Source organism: Nycticebus coucang, chromosome 12, assembly GCF_027406575.1.
Source record: "Nycticebus coucang isolate mNycCou1 chromosome 12, mNycCou1.pri, whole genome shotgun sequence".
NCBI classification, from domain to species: domain Eukaryota; kingdom Metazoa; phylum Chordata; class Mammalia; order Primates; family Lorisidae; genus Nycticebus; species Nycticebus coucang.
The window spans coordinates 8,373,476-8,391,113 of record NC_069791.1 but is presented as its reverse complement, the minus strand read 5'-3'; the positions used below and the strand labels follow the sequence as shown (position 1 = coordinate 8,391,113).

Genomic DNA, 17,638 nt, shown 5'->3' with positions numbered 1-17,638 from the left:
CCGGGGCCGGGTTTGAACCCCCCACACTTGGTACATGGGGCTGGCGCCCTATATACTGAGCCATAGGCACCGCCCTACATTGTTTGTAATTTTTAATAAAGGATTATATCTTGTTCTCGTAATTTTTTACCCAGCCCATCACTTCAGTCCCAGCATCAATTCCTTCCCTCCCCAGTGTGTCACCATTTCTGTCTTGGCAATAGCTTGATTCTCTTGCCTCCAGGTCATCTACCACAATCATCCTTCCAACCCCTATTTTAGAGCATACCCCACCTACCTTCTGTGCTCATACCTCAAAGCTTCTGAGATGGAGAAAACTGCACAATCAAAAAACTGGGGCAACTAAACACAAGGTGCCTATAGACTTACCTGGACCTTCAGTGCTGCTCAGTAGTCCTGTGGGTCCTTGCTCAGTGTCCTCTCCTACCCCCCAGAGCAAATGGCCTAAGGATCACTCCTCTGGATCCCTTCCCACCCTCATCTGTATCAAAGACAAAATCAAGGCAAATGAACTGTGAAGTTCTTTGTCCTTCCTCCACCTACACACATACCTGTATTTGTGCATATCTTTTCCCTTCTGAATAGTGATCAGTTTACTTTCTCTGGGCTAAGGTGAAGCCATTGTAGATACTTGGTTCTTGAGATACTTACACAGAACCCCCAAATATATAATAACTACAAGCGATGAGGACTTGAGGGTTCGCCTCTTTGCTCATGCCTTGTCTCAGTGATTTTTCCTTGTAAGGTCACTCTTCCATAAGTGTCCCTCCCTTTATCGTGTGTTTCTTTGTGACTCCCTATCTTACTTGTCTTTTTATAGCCAAATGTCCTGAAACAGTCCCAAGCTTCCCATACCCACTTTCTCATCTCTCATTCATTCTTCAGCCCACCTTGATCTGGTTCTTATTCTGCTCAAACTGCTTTTTAAAATGGCACTAGTTACCAGATACAAGGGACGTTTTTTGGTCCTTGTCTTGCTTCACCTCTCCATGACGTAGGACACTGCTCTCCCCTCCTTCCTTCTGGAAACTCAATTTCCCTTAGCTTCTGTGACTCTGCTATCCTGGCTCCTTATACTTCTCTGGTCACCCTTCTGAGTCTTCTTCCACCATCCTTTTTTTTTCCTTTGAGACAAAGTCTTACTTGTCCCCCTTCGCAGAGTACTATGGCATCACAACTCACAGCAACCTCAAACTTTTGGGCTCAAGTGATTCCCTTGCCTCAGTTGTCCTCCACAATAGCTGGTTAGTTTTTCTATTTTTAGCAGACATGGGTCATCCTTTTTGCCCAGGCTGGTCTTGAACTCCAGAGCTCAGGTGATCCACCGCCTAAGTCTCCCAGAGTGTTAGCATTAGAGGCATGAACCACCATGCCTGGTTGACACCAAGGTATTAATATATCTTCAGATGTCATCCCATCTTTCCAACCCAACAATTACTGCTTTTATTTTACTCTTCTTTTTTGATCAACATAATTTATGTGTGCTGAAATTTAACTGTAGGTTCAAGTGTGCTGTGAGATTAAAAAGGTTGAGAAACACTGTTCTTGGTCAAGACTAGGGTATAAAAGTATAAGTTTGTTTTATATTAGAGAAAGGGAAGGAGGGGAAGAGGCGAAAAAAGACAACAGAGAGCAGGGAGTGAAAGAGAAGATGGGGGGCTGTGGACAAAAGGAGAATGGTGTGCGGGGTGGCGCCTGTGGCTCAAAGGAGTAGTGCGCCAGCCCCATATGCCAGAGGTGGTGGGTTCAAACCCAGCCCCGGCCAGAAACTGCAAAAAAAAAAGAAGAAGAAAGAAAAAGAAAGAAAAGGAGAATGGTGTGGCTTCCCAACTTTAGTTCATTATCTGTGCCTGAATTCTTGCAATACTCCAGCCAACCGCCAGGAAGATGCGTGCGTAGTCTTTCTAAAAGGACATCTAGGCTCGCTGCCTGTAGCTCAGCAGCTAGGGCACCAGTCACATGGCGGGTTCGAAACCAGCCCGGGCCTGCCAAACAACAATGACAACTACAACCAAAAAATAGTCAGGCGTTGTGGCGGGTGCCTGTGGTCCCAGCTACCTGGGAGGCTGAGGCAAGAGAATGGCTTAAGCCCAAAAGTTTGAGGTTGCTGTGAGCTGTGACGCCACTGCACTCTACCCAGGGCGACATAGTGACACTCTGTCTTAAAAAAAATAAAAATAAAAAAAGTACATCTAATAGAGTAAACCAGTTTTAGGGATCTCTTCTAACCTTAAGCCTTGCCAGTTGACACTTGCCCGCTAGACTCCGAACTCCTTGAGGGCAGTTAACTGTCTTATTCCCTGATTCAAGGAAAGGAGAAGATTCAGGCTCTAGAACAGTGCCTGGTGTAAGTTAAGTGGTCAATTAATACACGAATGAACAAATTTAAAGATTTTGGGGGGCACTGGTAAGAATTTTGGATTTCTAATGCCCACCCTTCCTCAACCCCTTCTGGGTAAAGAAATGCTTTTCTATTAGCCTCAGGCTGGAGGTTACTAGTTACAAAGCGGACAAAACCCGAAGGTGGCGATTTTGCAGCAAAGAAATCCGACCTGAGAATGGATCGGGCAGGCCCAGCAACACCTCGGTCGCCCAGCTGACGAGAGCAGACAAGCTGCTCGCGGTCTGAGCCAGGTGAACCCACCTCCCCGCGCAGGCGTTAGGTGGGAGGGTGGCCGGCGTCGGGGGCGGAACCAGACTCGCCCCGCCCCGCTCGCGCGCCTGCTGGCCAGCCTCCGGTCACGTGACGGCCGCGCAGGTGAGCACCGCTTCCGGGGTCGAGCGCCCGGATCGCAGCCGGCTCCCGCTTCCACTCGGTCGAGTGCGCGGGAGACTATGGCGTCCTCCTCGGTCCCACCGGCCACCGTACCGGCGGCGACAGCGGGCCCTGGCCCGGGTTTCGGCTTCGCTTCCAAAACCAAGAAGAAGCATTTCGTGCAGCAAAAGGTGAAGGTGTTCCGGGCGGCCGACCCGCTGATGGGCGTGTTCCTGTGGGGCGTAGCCCACTCGGTGAGAACCTGCCCTAGACCCCCACTGCTGTCCGGAAACCCTCAGGGCGTCCCTGTTTCCGGGCTCCAGCTACCGGAGCCCCTAGCGCTGCCACTTCCCCCAGCCCGCAGCGCTCCCCCCACCCTTCGGGCTGTCTTGGTCCCTGTCTGCCAACCCCTCGGTGTTGTAGCCACCCCACTCCCGGCCCTTCTGCTCTAGACTGATGTCTCCTCTCCGCCCTTTACTCCTCCACTGTAGTACCACTTTCTTCCCCACCTGAAATCCTGCTCCCTGTTCCTAGACTCCGTCTTGCGGAGACTGGCCAGGACCTGGCTCCAGGACATTAGGGCTCTTTGGAGTTGGTGGTAGTGAGGGTGTGTGTGTGGTGTGGGAGTTGTGGAGGGTAGATGAAGGGGAGTAACTGGGTGAAGGGGATCGTTCATTTTCCTTTCCACCAGTGTTTCCAGCCCAGCTCCTTGGCTTTGGAACCTTGGCGTTGTCTTGGGGAAGCTTCAGGTTTCCTGGACCTTTTAATCCTGCTTGTCACTTCCTTTTCCATTCAAAGGTACACCATTTCAGAGAAGCTCCCCCGGCCTGAGCCTAGAGGTTGCCCTCAGGACTTATGTCTATAGGCCTTTGGTCCTAACTGCACCCCCATTGCTGGCTGCAGTGATAGTGTTTGGTGTAAGTGGGAGTCATCTTTGACCAAAAAGAAGGCTGAGGAGCTTTGGTCCTGGGGACATTATGGTTAGAAACAGGACACTGCTGTAGAGGGTTTGGCTTGGTAGTCAGGAGGGGGGTTGTGGAGGGTACATCTCCTTTCCTGAGGCTACCTTGGATGAAGTAAGCACAGCCATTGCCCCCTTTCCTCAGATCTGGAGTGGGAGGGATGCAGTGATCTTGTATGTGATGGAATATTTTAGAAATCAACTTTGGTTGATTGGTTATAGTCATGGCAGGTTTGTGGAGGTGGAAGGTCGTAAGAATACAATTTTTGATCACATTCTTAATTTGTGGTTAAGAATTTTCTTTGGGGTCATTTGGCTCTCTTTGGCATTTATGACTCTCTGGGTGGTAATGTCTTATCAGTGAGAATCCGGTCTAAGGACTTGGTATGGGGAAGGTTGATGGACGTAGGGCAGCCTCTTAGATGTATCTCCTGGGTAACTCATTCATCCCGGAGGGAAGCTTAACAAGGAGGTTTTCTCTTTGTAAGGATTGGGGGGATTACCTGTAAGACCTGCCTCAGCTTCCCTAGATACATATGTATATATATACACTTTAGCCCCAACACCCACCCTCAGCCAACACACATTTACTTCATAGTGTCTGGAATGGAGAAATTCCTTGAGCATATGTCTTAGTGATGATTCAGCCTGTTTAGTAGGTGGCAAGGAGGGGGCAGAAAGAGCTATAGCAGAATTTTAGGCTGGGAATCTCAAGTGGCTTTTTTTCCCCTGTAGGAATATGTTCTGTCCTCCTTTTCTGCTGAGAATGGGAGGAATTGCTTGCACTGCAGTGTGTGGGATTCAGGTTAGACTGCAGTTCATAACCTTTGTCAAATGATCAAGTAGGCATTCATTTATTCAGTTAACAAATGAATCAGGATCACTGTGTACCAAACTTTGTGCTAGCTAGGCACCTGAGGGATGCAGATGGCTAGACTGGGCCCTTGTTCTTTTTTTTTTTTTTAAACAATCTCACTGTGTCACCCTCTGTAGAGTGCTGTAGTGTCCAGCTCACAGCAACTTCAAACTCTTGGGCTTAAGCAATTCTTTTGCCTCAGCCTCCCACGTAGCTGGGATTACAGGTGCCCACCACAACACACGGCTATTTTTTTGTTGTAGTTGTCATTGCTGTTTAGCTGGCCTGAGCCGGGTTCAAACCCACCGCCGCCCAAGGGCCCTTGCTGTTTTTTTTTTTTTTTCAGTTTTTGGCCGGGGCTGGGTTTGAACTCACCACCTCCAGTATATGGGGCCGGTGCCCTATTCCTTTGAACCACAGGCGCCGCCCAGGGCCCTTGCTCTTTAAGAGCTCACAATCAAGGTGGGGAACTTAACCTTAACTAGTGATCAGAGCTATGGCCACACACTAACAAAGGCACAGGAAAGGTATTGTGGCAACACCAAGGAGAAAGCCATCTCAGGTTTTCTAAGTACCCCAGCTCCCTTCCTACCCTCAAGTTAGCAGACTGTAGATCCTGGGGGCCCTGGAAAGCATATGATGCATGTGTCCTCAGGCTGTAGATTGGTTTGACTTTAGGGAATAGATCCTAACGAGCTCTTATCTGAAATCTGCTCTTCTACCTTGCACCTGGGCAGGTAAAGAACTGGGTTAGAGTGGCCTGGAGGGGACTAGTCCTGTTTGTAGAGAGGTATCTTTTACAGGACGTGGACATTTCATTCTTCTTGACCCTACACAAGTCCCATTCACTCTTTTGTGTGCTTTAAAAATGCTTTTATCTTGGTGGCACCCATAGCTCAGTGAGTAGGGCACCAGCCATATACATCGAGTGTGGCAGGTTCGAGTCCGGCTTGAGCCTGCTGAACAACAGTGACAAGTGCAATCAAAAGATAGACAGGCGTTGTGGTGGGTGCCTGTAGTTCCAGCTACTTGGGAGGCTGAAGCAAGAGAATCGCTTGAGCCCAAGAGTTTGAGGTTGCTGTGAGCCGTGATGCCACGTACTCTACAGAGGGCAACAGTGAGACTGTGCCTCAAAAAAAAGCTTTTACTTTTTAAATGGCGCATGTAACTGTCTTGAGTTGCAAAGGGTATTTTTCTTTTCTAGAGTTTCTCACAGCTTTAAAAATATTCCTGAGCTGCTTACAGGGTTTGCCTAATATAAGATAACTGTTGTTCACATGAAGTTCCACAGGAGTGGGAGTGTGAAGGGCTGTGTGTGAGGATTGCTTACTGCAGTCCTTCTTGGGCAGCAGAAGGGGTTAGACACATTCTCCTACTCCTGTCAAGCATATGCAGTGTTTTTAAAGGAAGAAGTTTGAGTTGCCTTTTCCTGACATCTGCCTTGACACAGTGTCTGAGTAGCTTTCCACATCCTTACTTGCTGCCTTTCTGTTCATGTTTGGCTTATCAGATCAATGAGCTCAGCCAGGTACCTCCCCCAGTGATGCTGCTGCCAGATGACTTTAAGGCCAGCTCCAAGATCAAGGTCAACAATCACCTTTTCCACAGGTAAGCGGGGATCCTTGCCCTTCTCATGTTAACCTTCCTAGATAAGAGTAATAAATAATTTTAAAAGATTCAATGAGTTGAAGGTCTTAGATTTAGAAGGCAGTTTACCAGTTGTATGGTTTAACATCCTTCCCAATGCAGAAATTAGTTTCATGCAAAGAAACCATTAAAATAATTTCTAGTATTCTTTATACGTTTATATATATATTATCTCTCCTCTAGCTTGGCAGTTCCATAGTGTAAATACATTCAGATGGTATTAATTTTAGGAAGGAAATATTTGAGTCCTCTGAGCCCTTCCAGTATCAGAAGATGCCCATTCAAAACAGTGGTACCTATTAGTGACTTTGGGATGTCTCTGACTTGCTTGAAATGTGGGAAATGCTACTGTTTGAATGTAGTAGAGCCTGGCTGTACTTATACGACTCACCAGCCTAACTTAGGCAGGTCTCTCAACCACTCTGAGACACAGTCTCTCTTTTTTTTTTTTTTTTTTTTGTAGAGACAGAGTCTCACTGTACCACCCCCAGGTAGAGTGCCGAGGCGTCACACGGCTTACAGCAACCTCTAACTCTTGGGCTTACGCGATTCTCTTGCCTCAGCCTCCCGAGCAGCTGGGACTACAGGCGCCCGCCACAACGCCCGGCTATTTTTCTGTTGCAGTTTGGCCGGGGCTGGGTTTGAACCCACCACCCTCGGCATATGGGGCCGGCGCCCTACTCACTGAGCCATAGGCGCCGCCCCACAGTCTCTCTTTTTATAAAATGGGAATAATATACTTTTTTTTTTTTTTTTTTTGAGACGGAGTCTCAAGTTATTGCCCTGGGTAGAGTGCTATGGCATCATAGCTCACAGCAACCTCCAACTCTTGGGCTCAAGTGATCCTCTTGCCTCATTTTTTCTATTTTTAGTAGAGACGGGTTCTCGCTTTTGCTCTGGCTGGTCTCGAACCTGTGAGTTCAAGCAATCCACCTGCCTCGGTCTCCCAGAGTGCTAGGATTACAGGCATGAGCCACTACGCCCGGCCAGGAATAATACACTTTTAAACAACTTTATAGGATTTTATGGGAATCAAGTGAGGTAACATATAGTATGCATGAAAGTACAGACTGTCAAAAATAATACTGTTACTTTATTTTCTTACCTTAAAAACTCAAATTTCAGGGAAAATCTGCCCAGTCATTTCAAGTTCAAAGAGTATTGTCCTCAGGTCTTCAGGAACCTCCGTGATCGATTTGGCATTGATGACCAGGATTACTTGGTGAGAGTCCATTAAGGGGTGAGCATAGTCTTTTCTCCCTGGCAAGTGGGGAGCCGTTGGAACAGTCATATTTGGAGAAATGAGAGCCTTAGCAAATATGATTCTTTATCTTTTTGTAGTCACAGGCATCTTCAAAAATCTAATGAAATCTATAAACCATGTCCTTGGGGAAAAGTGTAGATACCTTAAGAATTTTGCATTCAATTTCATTAAGTCCATATATGGACACCTGATTAGGAAGCTCTGCTTAATCTCTTACTCCAGGGTTTCATCCACTTTCAGAAGTATTTGGTTGACTATCATCCTATTCTTTTTTTTTTTGCAGTTTTTGGCCAGGGCTGGGTTTGAACCCGCCACCTCCGGCATATGGGGCCGGCGCCCTACCCCTTTGAGCCACAGGCGCCGCCCTGGTTGACTATTATCCTATGACTTGTATCTCCATATAAAGGAAACAGAAAAGAGCCTCTGGCCTATTTTGTATCCCCAGGTGTCCCTTACCCGAAGCCCCCCAAATGAAAGTGAAGGCAGTGACGGTCGTTTCCTTATCTCCTATGATCGGACTCTGGTCATCAAAGAAGTATCCAGTGAGGACATTGCTGACATGCATAGCAACCTCTCCAACTACCACCAGGTCAGCCCCCTCTCCAGTCCCATTTTTCCCTCCCCTCCCTCCTCACACATAGCTCAGCTGCTGCCAGAGCATGTGTTGAGACTTCCTATCCCTTTTTCTCTCTACAAACCATTTTTCTCCCTCAAAAACACTTAAAATCTGTTTTTGAAAACTAGGGATTTCATTAAAAGGGCCTCTTAAGGCCCAAAACCTGTTTGTGTTTGACTTAACAGAAGAATTTAGATGTGTTCCTTCCCGTTTAGTATTTACAATCTAAAAACCACTATGGATTGATACAAATAAGGCCCATAGCAGCAAAATGTAGACTATAAAGTCAGAATTAGGTGAAATGTTCACATCAAATACACTATCAAGAGTAAACATAGTTTAGAGAGAAAACCTAGATAAGAGTACAGTTGGGATAAATTGGATGGAAGAATTCACAATCACCTCGAGCCCTAGATGGGATTAGGGAAGCTATTCTGTCTGATCAGACTAACTAGGAATATAGAATTTATAGAATTTGTGGGGGGTGGGAGGGAATGGGGGCAGGCGGCACCTGTGTCTCAGTGGGTAGGGCGCTGGCCGCATATACCAAGGGTGGTGGGTTTGAACCCGTCCCTGGCCAGCTAAAACAGTAGTGACAACTGCAACAAAAGAATAGCTAGGCATTGTGGTGGGCACCTGTAGTCCCAGCTACTCTGGAGGCTGAGGCAAGAGAATGGCTTAAGCCCAAGAGTTGAAGGTTGCTGTGAGCTTTGATGCCACGGCACTCTACAAAGGGCGACATAGTGAGACTCTCTCTCAGAAAAAAAAGAAGAAAAGAATTTTTTTTTTTTTTTGGCTGGGTGTGGTGGCTAACACCTGTAATCCTAGCACTCTGGGAGGGCAAGGTGGGTGGATTGCCTGAGCTCAGAGGTTCGAGACCAGCCTGAGCTGGAGTGAGCCAGAGTAAGACCCTGTCTGTACCAAAAAAAAAAAAAAAGCCAGGTGTTGTGGTGGGCACCTGTAGTCCCAGCTACTTGGGAGGCTAAGGGCAAGAGAATTGCTAAAGGAAGAAAATTTTTAAAAAAAGAAAAATAATAATAAAACAGGGCAGTGCCTGTGGCTCAGAAGTAGGCCCCATATACCGGAGGTGGTGGGTTTAAACCTGGCCCCGGCCAAAACCTGCAAAAAAAAAAAAAAGACAGTCTCTCAAGCTGTTGCCCTGAGTAGGGTGTTGTGGCATTGTAGCTCACAGCAACCTCCAGTTTGGGCTCAAGTGATCCTCTTGCCTCAGTTTTTCTATTTTTAGTAGAGACAGGGTCTCACTTTTTGCTCAGGCTGGTCTCAAACTCCTGAGCTCAAGCAATCCACCTGCCTCGGCCTCACAGAGTGCTAAGATTATAGGCGTGAGCCACCGCACCCAGCCTATAGAGTGTTTTGATGATTAGACATGCTCTTCCTGGATGTCTTTCTCCTAAAAAAATTTTTTTCACCAAAATCTATGAGTAGCCAGGCGTTACGGTGGTGCCTGTAGTCCCAGCTACTTGGGAGGCTGAGGCAAGAGAATTGCTTAAGCCCAAAAGTTTGAGGTTGCTGTGAGCTGTGAGGCCCTGGCATTCTATTGAGGGCGACATAGTGAGGCTCTGTCTCAAAAAAAAAAAAAAAAAAAAAAAAATTAATAAGTAAGGAGTGAATGAAAGACTCTAAAAGGAGTCTTTGGTTTATGCTACAAATGTTGAATATCTCTTTTGTGTATTACTGGGCCCTATGTTAGGTAGCAGACAAAGGGAAATAATTCAGATGTGGCCCTTAAGGAACTATTGGTCTAATGGCAGAGACCAGTAAACCAGTGTTAGCACACAGGAAGATGTGTGTGATAGTAGAGGTATGCACAGAATGTTGTGAGAATGCAGAGAAGAGCTTCTGACTCACCTAGGGAAGAAGGTGTGCATGGGAATCTTCAAGAGTTTTTAATGAAGAGATATCGTAGGAGTTGGTTCTTTCTTTTTTTTTGAGACAGAGTCTTAAGCTGTCCCCCTGGGTAGAGTGCCATGGCATCCCAGCTCACAGCAACCTCAAACTCTTGGGCTCAAGTGATTCTCTTACCTCAGTCTCCTGAGTAGCTGGGACCACAGGCACCTGCCACGATGCCCAGCCATTTTTCAGTTGCAGTTGTCATTGTTGTTTAGCAGACACAGGCTGGTCTTGAACCTGCCACCTTCAATGGATGTGGCTGGCACCCTACTCACTGAGCTACGGGCACCAAGCCCCCAGGCTGGATTCTAACCCATCAGCCTTGGTGCATGTGGCCGGCACCCTACCCACTGAGCTACAGACGCCACCCAAGAGCTGGTTCTTGAAGCACTAGCAGGGGTTAATCATTGGACAAGGTGGAAGAGAGCATTCTAGGCAAAGGAAAACAGCACTCATACAGGCACAGAACCATAAGAGAGTTTGGTGTTAGGAAGCTGCAAGAAATTCAGTGTGGCTGGGAGATGGTATTGTGGAAAATATTTAGGTAGGAGCCAGATTGTGAAAAGGCTTATAAGCTATACAAAGAAGTTAGGGCTTTATCTTGAAGGTTGTTTGCAGGGGAATGATACATGTTATTTAGAAACATTCCTGTAACAGCATGTTAGAGACTAGATTGAAGAGGGGAGTATTAGGAGTGTGAATATGCTAAAGGAAGAAAAGGGAAAAAAAAGAAAATTAAAAAAGAAAAAAAAAAAACAAGACAGAGTCTCAAACTGTTGCCCTGGTAGAGTGTCGTGGCATTGTTAGATGCCACGTGGTTACCAGTTAGGAGGTAATTTTAATAGTCTAGGGTAGAAATGATGAGGGCCTGGAAGAGCAATGGCAGTGAGGATGGAAAGGAAAACCTCTGAGAGAAGTATGGGAGTTGAAGCACAGTAACCTCCAAATTCCTAGAGGGATAACTGGCTGCACATTCACTAAGAACTGGGAAACAAAGAGGAATAGGTTTTTGGAGGAAGAAAGTTCTGATTTGGGGCGGCGCCTGTGGCTCAGTGAGTAGGGCGCCGGCCCCATATGCCGAGGGTGGCGGGTTCCAACCTAGCCCCGGCCAAACTACAACCAAAAAATAGCCGGGCATTGTGGTGGGCGCCTGTAGTCCCAGCTGCTCCAGAGGCTGAGGCAGGAGAATCGCCTAAGCCCAGGAGTTAGAGGTTGCTGTGAGCTGTGTGACGTCATGACACTCTACCGAGGGCGGTACAGTGGGACTCTGTCTCAAAAAAAAAAAGAAAGTTCTGATTTGGACATGTTGAGTTTGAGGTTTCTGCAGTTCATCCAGATAAGGATGACTAGTAAGTAGTTAGGGTATGGGTGTGGAATTCAGGAAAGAGGATTAGACTGGGAAGATAGATTTGAGGGTTGTACACAAATAAGTGGTCATTAAAACCACAACTACAAATAAAATTGCTGAAGGGAAGTGTGTGGAAGGAAATGAAAAGAAGGTTGCAGACAGAACCTTAAGGAGCAAATAAAGAAAAGAGCACATAGAAGAGAGGAAGAGTAAATGGACACTTGGTGATTTGTGCCCTGTTGAATTCCATATGGGATTTGGGGACAGAGCGGAGAATCAGGGTGGTATAAGGAGAGAAACTGGTCAGTAGGACTAAATGCCACACAGTTGGAATGTGACAATGACTACAATACCCATTAGATTTGGCAACACGGTTTGAGAGGAGATTTCGGAGGAGAAATGAGGTTTTAAATCTGATTTCAGTGGTATGAGGTGTGAAAGAGAGATAGGAAATGGATTGATTGCTGATTCCTCTTCTGAGAAGGTTGGCTATGAAGAGGAGGTAGTAGTAACACATAGAGAAAAGAATTGAGAAAATAATTTCTTTTTATTGGGTCAGGGTCTTGCTCTCTTGCCAAGGCTAGAGTCCAGTGGTGTGATCATAACTTAATGGCAACCTCAATCTTATGGGCTCAGGCGATCCTCTTGCCTCAGCCTCTGAGTAGCTGAGACTATAGGTGTGTGCCACCATGTCCAGCTATTATTTATTTCTTGCTGTGTTGCTCAGGCTGCTCTTCAACTCCTGACTTGAAGTGATCCTCCCATGTTGGCTTCCCAAAGTGCTAGGATTACAGGTGTGAGCCACTGTGTCCAGCCAAGAATTGGGTTTTTTTAAGAGATGAGGTCTTACTGTGTTGCCTAGACTGTTCTTGAACTTCTACAATAAAGCGATCCTCCCACCTCAGCTTCTGGAGTAGCTATAGTCTTGTGCTGCTGTGCCTGGTTCAAAAGCAGGATATTTTTTCAAGAATCCAAATTATCAGCCATAATGCAGATTTTTTTTTACTATGGGAATCTAGCCCACCAAGAAATGCTGGTCTAGATAAAATAATTTCATTAATAAGCAGATATAAGCTCTAATCCTGGTTCTGTGACCATTTGCGTATAAAATAAGGTCAAAATAAGGATGATAATACCTACCTTCCTCATATCAAAGAATGATAAAGGTGAAATGAGCGAAGGCCCTTTAAAATGAAGACACATTGGTCAGGCGAGGTGGCTCACGTCTGTAATCCTAACACTTTGGGAGGCTGAGATTGGTGGATTGCCTGAGCTCATGAGTTTGAGACCAGCCTGAGCTGGAGTGAGACCTCATCTCTAAAAATTTTGTGGTGGGCACCTCTAGTCCCAGCTACTTGGGAGGCTGAGGCAGGAGAATAGCCTCAAGAGTTTGAGGTTGCTGTGAGCTAGATGCCACAGCACTCTACCAAGGGCAACAAAGTGAGACTCTGTCAAAAAAATAAAATAGGCTTGGTGCCCATAGTTCAGTGGTTAGGGCACTGGCCACATACACCGGGGCTGCCGGGTTCGAACCCAGCCCGGGCCTGCTGAACAACAATGACAACTACAACAACACCAAAAAAAAAACAGGCGGGTGTTGTGGTGGTTGTTTGTAGTCCCAGGGAGGCTGAGGCAAGAGAATCGTTTAAGCCCAAGAGTTTGAGGTTTCTGCGACACCATGGCACTCTACCAAGGGCGACATAGTGAGACTCTGTCTCAAAAAAAAAAAAAAAGATAAAGTAAAATAGACATTATAGAAATGGTTGAAATCAGAGGAGATGGGGATTCAGAAACTTTGTGGATAATTAGAGACATTTTTAGGAAGCTTCTACCTTGACCTTCTTGTAAGCTCTGGTGAAGTTTCCTGTTCCCCTCCTGGAATGAGAGTGTGAAAGTGTACGAATTCCCATCTCTGCACTGGTTCTCCACGTTGCTTCCTCCTGTCCCAACCCAGTACATTGTGAAGTGCCATGGCAACACGCTTCTGCCCCAGTTCCTGGGGATGTACCGAGTCAGTGTGGACAATGAAGACAGCTACATGCTTGTGATGCGCAATATGTTTAGCCACCGTCTTCCTGTGCACAGGAAGTATGACCTCAAGGTAAGGAGATAGTCTGAGAAGGGGCTGGGAGGCATTAGATGGTTTCTTTTAAAAGAAAGAAGGCTGTGAGTTTAAATACTCATCTTAGGAGCTAGTTTTTGACTGTTCTTCTAGCCACTCTGCTTACTTGGTCTTTGGGTCTCTCCACAGGGTTCCTTAGTGTCCCGGGAAGCCAGTGATAAGGAAAAGGTAATCATGATTTAAGGTGACAGGGGCATGGGGAGAGCAGACGAAGGGATTTTCCTGGATGAAGAGGGCATTTTTCTCATAGGATGGGTATAGGGATCACTATTTGTTCTTAAACCACTGAAAAGGAGAGAGCTGTAAACTTCTAGTGATAAGGGATTGTCTGGAAGGTTTAGTGTGGTAACTGCTGCTTTGTCACTGGCATGAGTCATTCTCGGTGGAAGGTCTGGGGATGGGTGAGAATGCCAGACTTTAAAAGCAAAATGTTTACCCTCCACCTCCCATTCTGGGCTCTTGTATTCAAGCAGCTATTTTTGGTTAAGAAGAAGAAGAAAGAAAAGTCAGTATGGAGGGTCTTAACTTAAAACCATCAGCAGAAAGTAGTGAGATGTGATTTGGGGTACAGCTGTGGTGACTGAGTAGGGAAGCCCTTAGAGGTGAGAACAGACTCTGGGGAAGAGTCACAGTGTGGAGTCAGGTGAGGGTGTTCTCTCCTAGAGGACAGTGTTGGAGATAGAGCCTTGGTCAAAAGGAAGGTTCTGAGACCTTGGGGAAGCGATGGATGCCCAAGACGTCCTTTTATGTGTTCTCAGGTTAAAGAATTGCCCACCCTTAAGGATATGGACTTTCTCAACAAGAACCAGAAAGTTTACATTGGTGAAGAGGAGAAGAAAGTATTTCTAGAGAAGCTAAAGAGAGATGTGGAGGTGATGACTGGGTGCTCTGGGAAATGTCTTTGTTTCCTTGTGTTGCTCCCCACAGGGTAGTTTTCTCTTCCATTCAAAATAAGGGGGCACCATATTCTTCCCTTCATTCTTTGAGTCCTCTGCATGTAGAGAGTTTGGTTATGAGAAATAAAAAACCCTAGTGGCTACCCCTTGAGGGGGTGGCTGGAATGAGCTACCAGGATGATTCTGTTAACAGGACATTTAGGCAGTGGTATACCCACAACCTCAATTTTTACACTTCCTTTCCCCAGGAGGGCCCCAGAAATTCAAGGGTGGGAGCACAAGGGTAGTACCTGGGATTGAGGAGGAAGATCTGGGGTGTCTGATTTGTCAGTGGTCTCAGTTTCTAGTGCAGCTAAAGATCATGGACTACAGCCTTCTGTTGGGCATCCACGACATCGTTCGGGGCTCTGAACCAGAGGAGGAGGGGTCCATTCGGGAGGATGAGTCAGAGGGGGATGGGGACTGTGGCCTGACTGGACCTCCTGCTCTGGTGGGCTCCTACGGCACCTCCCCGGAGGGTATCGGAGGCTACATGCATTCCCATCGGCCCCTGGGCCCTGGAGAGTTTGAGTCCTTCATTGATGTCTACGCCATCCGGAGTGCTGAGGGTGAGAGATCCTGGACAATTTAAGGGTAGAAAGGGGAGGACTGTCCGTGGGGGACACAGACCAACCAGGGTGGTGAATGGATGGTTAGCTAAAACAAAACTGGTTCCTGGGGAAAGGGAATTGGGACTGTGCCTGCTCTTCATTGCTGGTCTCCCTCCCCAGGAGCCCCCCAGAAGGAAGTGTATTTCATGGGCCTCATTGACATCCTGACACAGTATGATGCCAAGAAGAAAGCAGCTCATGCAGCCAAAACTGTCAAGCATGGGGTGAGAGTTCCTCAAAGCCTGTGCGTTCCTGTCTTAACTATTCTTTGGGAAGAGAGAGCCTCTTGTGCCAAAGCAGTGGGTGGCAAAAGGATGGACATTGTCTGTGGTGGACTGGAGGGTGGAGAATAGGGGTGGGTGGCAGGGTGGCCTGACTCATTGTTCCCTACCTCCTCTCACAGGCTGGGGCAGAGATCTCTACTGTCCATCCTGAGCAGTATGCTAAGCGGTTCCTGGATTTTATTACCAACATCTTTGCCTAAGAGACTGCATGACTCTGTGATGTTCAAGGTGGTGGGGTTCTCAGAGGCTTGAGGGAATTGTGGATATTCTAGCCACTACTTCTCTTCTTCCTTTGCTAAATCAGGCTGCACGCTCCTTCCATCCAAGTAACTCCATCTTGTTGAGTAGGCTATTTCTGGACCTCAGAAATACATTGTCCTTTCTTCCCTTCGTCCATTTTTCTTCCCTCTTCCCTCTGCCCCCAGCCTGCTTGCTTCATTAGAGTGTTATTGTTGACTCTCTCCCAAGTGCCTTGCTCTTTGTAAAATGTTCTCTTGTTTCTATAAAATAGGAGCTGGGGGAAGGGGGTTGTTTGCCATCTTCAGGACCTGACTGGACAGATGAACCTCATTCAAGCAACTATTCCGGATGCACTTTGCTGTGTAGAATGAACTAAGAGTGTTTGAATTTTGCTGATAAACTTTATAGAATTCACTGTGGCATGCCTCCCTCCTGGTAGGCCCTGGGATGGAGGATTTTGAAGACACTAAGGATGTAGGTGCAGGCATGCACACACATCATAAAACATGGCCAATCTTACATACAGAGGTGGGGTGGAGAATGGTCAGTAGGCTGGCACCTCGTGGAGGTGGGACCTAAGAGGACTTTTTTGATTATGCAGGGAACTGGAGAGAATCTCTCTTAAGGACTGACTAATCTCTTCTTTCACCCCATTTCCACCCCCACCTACCTGGGCATAGGAGCCCAGAGAGGGCCAAAAGCATTCAAGCCTGGGTGAAGGTGTTTGATTATTGCTTCTCGTCACCAGGACCTCACATCCCTCCTGGGGCTGGAACCCTTCCGTAGGGGTGTGGCCAGTTCTGCAGGCTGTGATGATGGGCCAGGGGGTGTAAGATTCATTTCCCATACTAAGTTTCCTTTGTTCCTGCCTAGCCATTCCCAAGGTTTATTCCCAGCAGAAGAGAATATAGAAAAAAAAAGGACTACCTTTACTGGGATCAATTCTGGTTATTTCAAGAGGATGGACGTTGCAAGTGTGGGAACTTCCTCTACTTCTGGATGTGTGTGCCTCGCACGCTTCCTTCCCCCATCCCTTCTTAAACTCTTTTTCCAGTTGGATTTGTTATTATTGTGTTCTCTTCTGTCCTGTCTTATACTGTTACTGTGTCTCCCATCTCTGGGACAGATGGCCTTCTTTGTCATCTTCACTCTCCACCCCCAGAGAGGAGTCAGAGCCATAACTCAATCACCCAGCCCTCTCCAAAGATAGTAGAGTTGATGCATGATATTCTCAGAATGTAGGAGACCCTGATGAGCGGAGATGGATTGTTCTCCCCTCCACCCTGCCTCCTTTGGGGCTAAGGCACCCATTCTTGCTATCCTCCATCCCCCTTAAGACTTCCACATTTTTTTTTAAAACATAAAGATGGGTACCAGCAACTGGCCTGCAGGGATGCAGAGCCTTCTTTGCTCTGTTTCTGGCTGAACTGATTAGACTTGCAAAAAGTCATGAGATCATAAGGGAGAAGCCCTATTTCCCCTTCACCTTAAGCTCCAAAGAAGGTAGCAAGAGGAGTCCCCAGTAAGGGGCTGGAGTCCCTTTCTGTCAGGGGCCCAATGGGTCTTTCATTCCAACCATTTGCCTTTCCCCTGCTGAATGCAATAAAACTCTGACACCAGCAACCGTTGTTCTTTGAAAATGGGTTTTCTGACCACATGGCTGATGTATCCTGGCAGTATGGTCTTTATTTGTTGCTTCGGTTTTTCTTGTTTTATTAATAATAAAAAAAGTCTTGTGCATTTACTTTCATTACTATCACAGGAAATAAATTATTCAATCCAAATTCCTCTATAGAAATGCATTTTTTTCATTTCACTTTTCTGAAGAAGCCTGTGTTTAAGGTTTCAGAGACCCAGCTGAAGAATTCTGGTGTTCGAGGTGTTGGGTCCCAAACTAAGGATGTGGGTTTGTAGACAGATGGTTGCGAACTTTAAAGGTTGTGAGGGGTGAGCCTGGAACAGTAAGAATAACAACTAATTATACTTTGAGGGAGTTCATGGTAGAAGGAGCCAGGGAAGAGTGGGATGATTGGACCCTTCTTTTTCTTCAAGGGTCTCTGCTGGATCATAATCTGTCTCTAAACATGA

General features: G+C 46.7%; 1 protein-coding gene across 2 annotated transcripts; it reads left to right on the top strand.

Moving 5' to 3' along the window:
• The first annotated feature begins 2,719 nt into the window (after positions 1-2,719).
• PIP4K2C (phosphatidylinositol-5-phosphate 4-kinase type 2 gamma) lies at positions 2,720-17,173 on the top strand. Of its 2 annotated transcripts, XM_053554952.1 has the most exons (11): positions 2,720-3,009; positions 6,083-6,180; positions 7,345-7,441; positions 7,929-8,072; positions 13,313-13,459; positions 13,610-13,648; positions 14,239-14,352; positions 14,717-14,984; positions 15,147-15,250; positions 15,430-15,538; positions 15,822-17,173. In XM_053554952.1, exons 1-10 carry the CDS (start codon positions 2,836-2,838, stop codon positions 15,508-15,510), a joined length of 1,266 nt encoding a protein of 421 aa, XP_053410927.1. In that variant the 5' UTR covers positions 2,720-2,835; the 3' UTR covers positions 15,511-15,538; positions 15,822-17,173. The 2 variants fall into 2 exon arrangements, with proteins under 2 accessions (XP_053410927.1, XP_053410926.1); XM_053554951.1 differs by having other exon boundaries at positions 15,430-17,173.
• Positions 17,174-17,638: the final 465 nt, after the last annotated feature.

Coding starts and splice junctions, on each gene's coding strand:
- PIP4K2C (XM_053554952.1), top strand. CDS start 2,836: ATGGCGTCCTCCTCGGTCCCACCGGCCACCGTACCGGCGGCGACAGCG. Junction 13,649..14,238: donor AAGCCAGTGATAAGGAAAAG/GTAATCATGATT, acceptor ATGTGTTCTCAG/GTTAAAGAATTGCCCACCCT. Junction 14,353..14,716: donor AGCTAAAGAGAGATGTGGAG/GTGATGACTGGG, acceptor CAGTGGTCTCAG/TTTCTAGTGCAGCTAAAGAT.